Source organism: Melospiza melodia, chromosome 7, assembly GCF_035770615.1.
Source record: "Melospiza melodia melodia isolate bMelMel2 chromosome 7, bMelMel2.pri, whole genome shotgun sequence".
NCBI classification, from domain to species: Eukaryota; Metazoa; Chordata; class Aves; order Passeriformes; family Passerellidae; genus Melospiza; species Melospiza melodia.
Window position 1 is genome coordinate 6,125,337 of NC_086200.1, and position 2,918 is coordinate 6,128,254.

At 65.9% G+C, this 2,918-nt stretch overlaps 1 protein-coding gene across 1 annotated transcript; it reads right to left on the reverse strand.

Moving 5' to 3' along the window:
- Positions 1–1,710: 1,710 nt before the first annotated feature.
- LOC134420476 (serine/threonine-protein kinase pim-1-like) lies at positions 1,711–2,037 on the reverse strand (the record flags this gene model as incomplete). The annotated part of the gene is made up of 1 exon (XM_063160643.1): positions 1,711–2,037. A coding segment is annotated over one exon (327 nt), but the record flags the coding sequence as incomplete, so codon positions are not given.
- Positions 2,038–2,918: the final 881 nt, after the last annotated feature.

Genomic DNA, 2,918 nt, shown 5'->3' on the forward strand with positions numbered 1-2,918 from the left:
CCCAGCAAAGGCGGAGCCTTTGGCTCCCCGCGATGCTGGGCAATGCCCAAATCTGGCAGAATTTCCCTGGGTGGGGACTCATCTGCAAATTCCCGGTGGAGTTTGGCTTTGAAGAAGGTGCCAGAATCAAAGTGCATCACCTTCAGCCTCCCGTGGCCAGGCTGAGGAAGAGCTTGTCATCCCTGATATCACCCTCGCTGTCTCCAGCAGCAGCAGCAGCAGCAGCATCCCCACCCGGTACAGCTTCTCCAGGGGCTCCTTCCCTGGGGGCAGACAAGGCTCTCAGGGCTCTGCCCAGGGCCCCAGCTGTCAGGGAACCAGGACACACAAAACCAGCTGGGATGGCGGCCACCAGTGCTGGGCAGAGCAGCTCAGCTCCAGCACAAGGGCTGTGTGTTCCCATCCCATGACCCCGGTGCAGTGACACTGGCAGCACAAAAAGCTCTGGGTTCCTTTGCTTCTGACTGCCAAGGCATATGTGGAGCAGGAACTTACCAGGGCTCTGGATCAAAGTGTGCCTGTGGCTCTCTCCCTTCTTCTATGGCAGAGGAATATCCCACACCCAAGGATGACAGAACAGGTCTTCCAGTGCGGGTCTGTCCAAGGAGTTCACGGATAAACACCACCTGATCAGGTCTTTGCACTCTGGGGAGAGAAAGCAGAAACTGATGGTCAGACAGAGAAGGCTCCTGTCTGCTTTGCCTCACTATTCCCATGCCCAGGCCATGCTGGATGTGCTCAGAGCTGGGCCTAAACTTTCCCATCAATTCCCTGTTTTGGAGGAGAGCAGGACATGTGCCACCTCCTCAGCAGCTGCCAGAGCGGGATGCCCACGACCCCGCTGCTGTCTCCCAGCACTGGCATTCCCCCCGTGCCCAGAGAAGAGGATCCACCTTGAGAGAGCCGTTGTGGCAGCGGGAGCTGGCCCCAGCTGAGGTTCTGGCCCCTCCTGAAAGGGTGCTCCCCGCAGACCATCTGGTGCAGCAGGATGCCCAGGGACCAGATGGTAGCTGGCTCGCCGTGGTACCAGCCAAAGTCGTTCCATTCTGGGGGGCTGTAGGACAGTGTTCCTATGGAATACAGATGGAGTTCATCAGGGGGATGCTGCTGCTCCCAGAGCCTGGCCCCAGCATCCCTGCGCCTGCACACAGGGTGACCACTGCCCTCTCGCCAGCACCTGGGACTTGTGCACAAAGTTAGGGTTGGAAAAGAAGCCTCTGGTGCTGGAAGAGGGCAGCCCTGGCTAGGCCCGACCATGACATGCAAAGGAAAAACCCACTCCATGCTGGGGAAAAAACCCACCTTTATCCTCCCTGCCTGCATTGCCCCCAAAATATTATGAAGCCAAGGCAAACAGCGCGAGTGGAGCAGTCCAAGCCCTTCCTCTCATCTGCACACCAAACTGGCTGGGGCACAGGTTCCAGCCCCCCTCTCTGCTACCCCCACCCACGGGGGTTTTGGTCCGGCTGGCTGCCCCAGCCCAGCCCTAGTCCTGGGCAGAGTGGCTGGCAAAGGCTGCCAGCAGGGCTGGAAGATGGCTGCCCACCCAGCCCTGCTCTGAAGCAACTCAGCTGAAGATTCAGTGCCCTGACTGGCAGCAAAAGGGAGAATCCCCGCTGCTACAGCCAGCTTCGGCTGGGAGATGTTGGGCCATGAGATGCCAGCACCGGGATCACAGCCCTGTGTAGGCTCACCTGCAAAGTGAGTGTAGACTGTGTCCTGCAGGTAGGTGCCACAGCCAAAGTCAATCAGTTTGGCCTGCCCGGTGTCCAGGTCAACCAGGATGTTCTCTGGCTTGATGTCCCTGTGCAGGACCCCGCAGCTGGTGCAGTGCCGCACGGCCTCCAGCACCTGGCGGAACAGCTCCCGCGCCTCCTCCTCGGGCAGGAACCGCCGTGCCTGAATGAAACGATGCAGGTCCTGACACTGCTCTGGCCGCTCCAGCACCATCACGATGCAGTTGGGGAGCTCGAGCCACTCCAGCAGCTGGACCACACCGGGGAAGCCAGTGGACACCTTGGCCAGCAGCACGATCTCCAGGGGTGCGCTGGTGCCGTCGGGCTGCGGGAGGAGCACGATGCCGTCAGTGGGGCCGATGCCGTGCCAGGCCTGGGGAAGCCCTCAGCCAGCCCGGGATGCTCTGCGCCCTGCGCTGGCCCCACGCCCGCTCTCCCTCGGGGCGTCCTGGCGGCTCCCACCGTGCCGGGCCCCGGCTCATCCCTGGCCGGCAGCCCCGGCTGCTGGCCCCGCTCACTCACCAGCTCGCCCCAGTGCCGGACGCGGTTCCGTGGCACCCTTTTGATGGCCACCTGCAAGCCAAGGGCAGCAGCGGGGTGAGCTCGCCGCCCGCACTGCGAGCCCCATCTTCCGCCCTCCGCCCTCCTCCTCCTCCATCCCCTCCTCCTGCGCCCGCCGCCCGCCCCGCCGCTCACCGGGGCGCCGTCCGAGATCCTCGTGGCCGAGAAGACTCTGCCGAAGCCGCCGCGCCCCAGCAGCGATCCCAGCCGGTACCGCTCCTGCAGGGCCTCCTGCGCCGTCCCTGCGGGCGGGACGCGGCTGTCAGCGCTCGGCCCGGGGCCAGCAACGGCCCCCGAGCGCCCCTCACCCGCCCCGGGCCGGCCATGCCCAGGCGTTCGCTCCCGGGAACGCGGCACGGGAGGCTCGGGGCCGGCGGCCGCGCTGCCGAGCGGCGGAGCTCGGGCCGGGGAAGCCGCAGCGGAGGCGGCGGGAGCGGCCGCGCCGCGTGTGTCCCCCGCGGGCCCCGGGAGGAGCCGGGGCCGGGGCCGGGGTCGGGGCCGGGGCCGGGGCCGGGGCCGGGGGCAGGTCCGGGGCCGGGGTCGGGGTCGGGACCGGACCCTGCGTCGGGTCTGGGGCCGGGCTCGGGCCAGGCGGAGGCAAAAGGCGGCGATGCCGCCCCC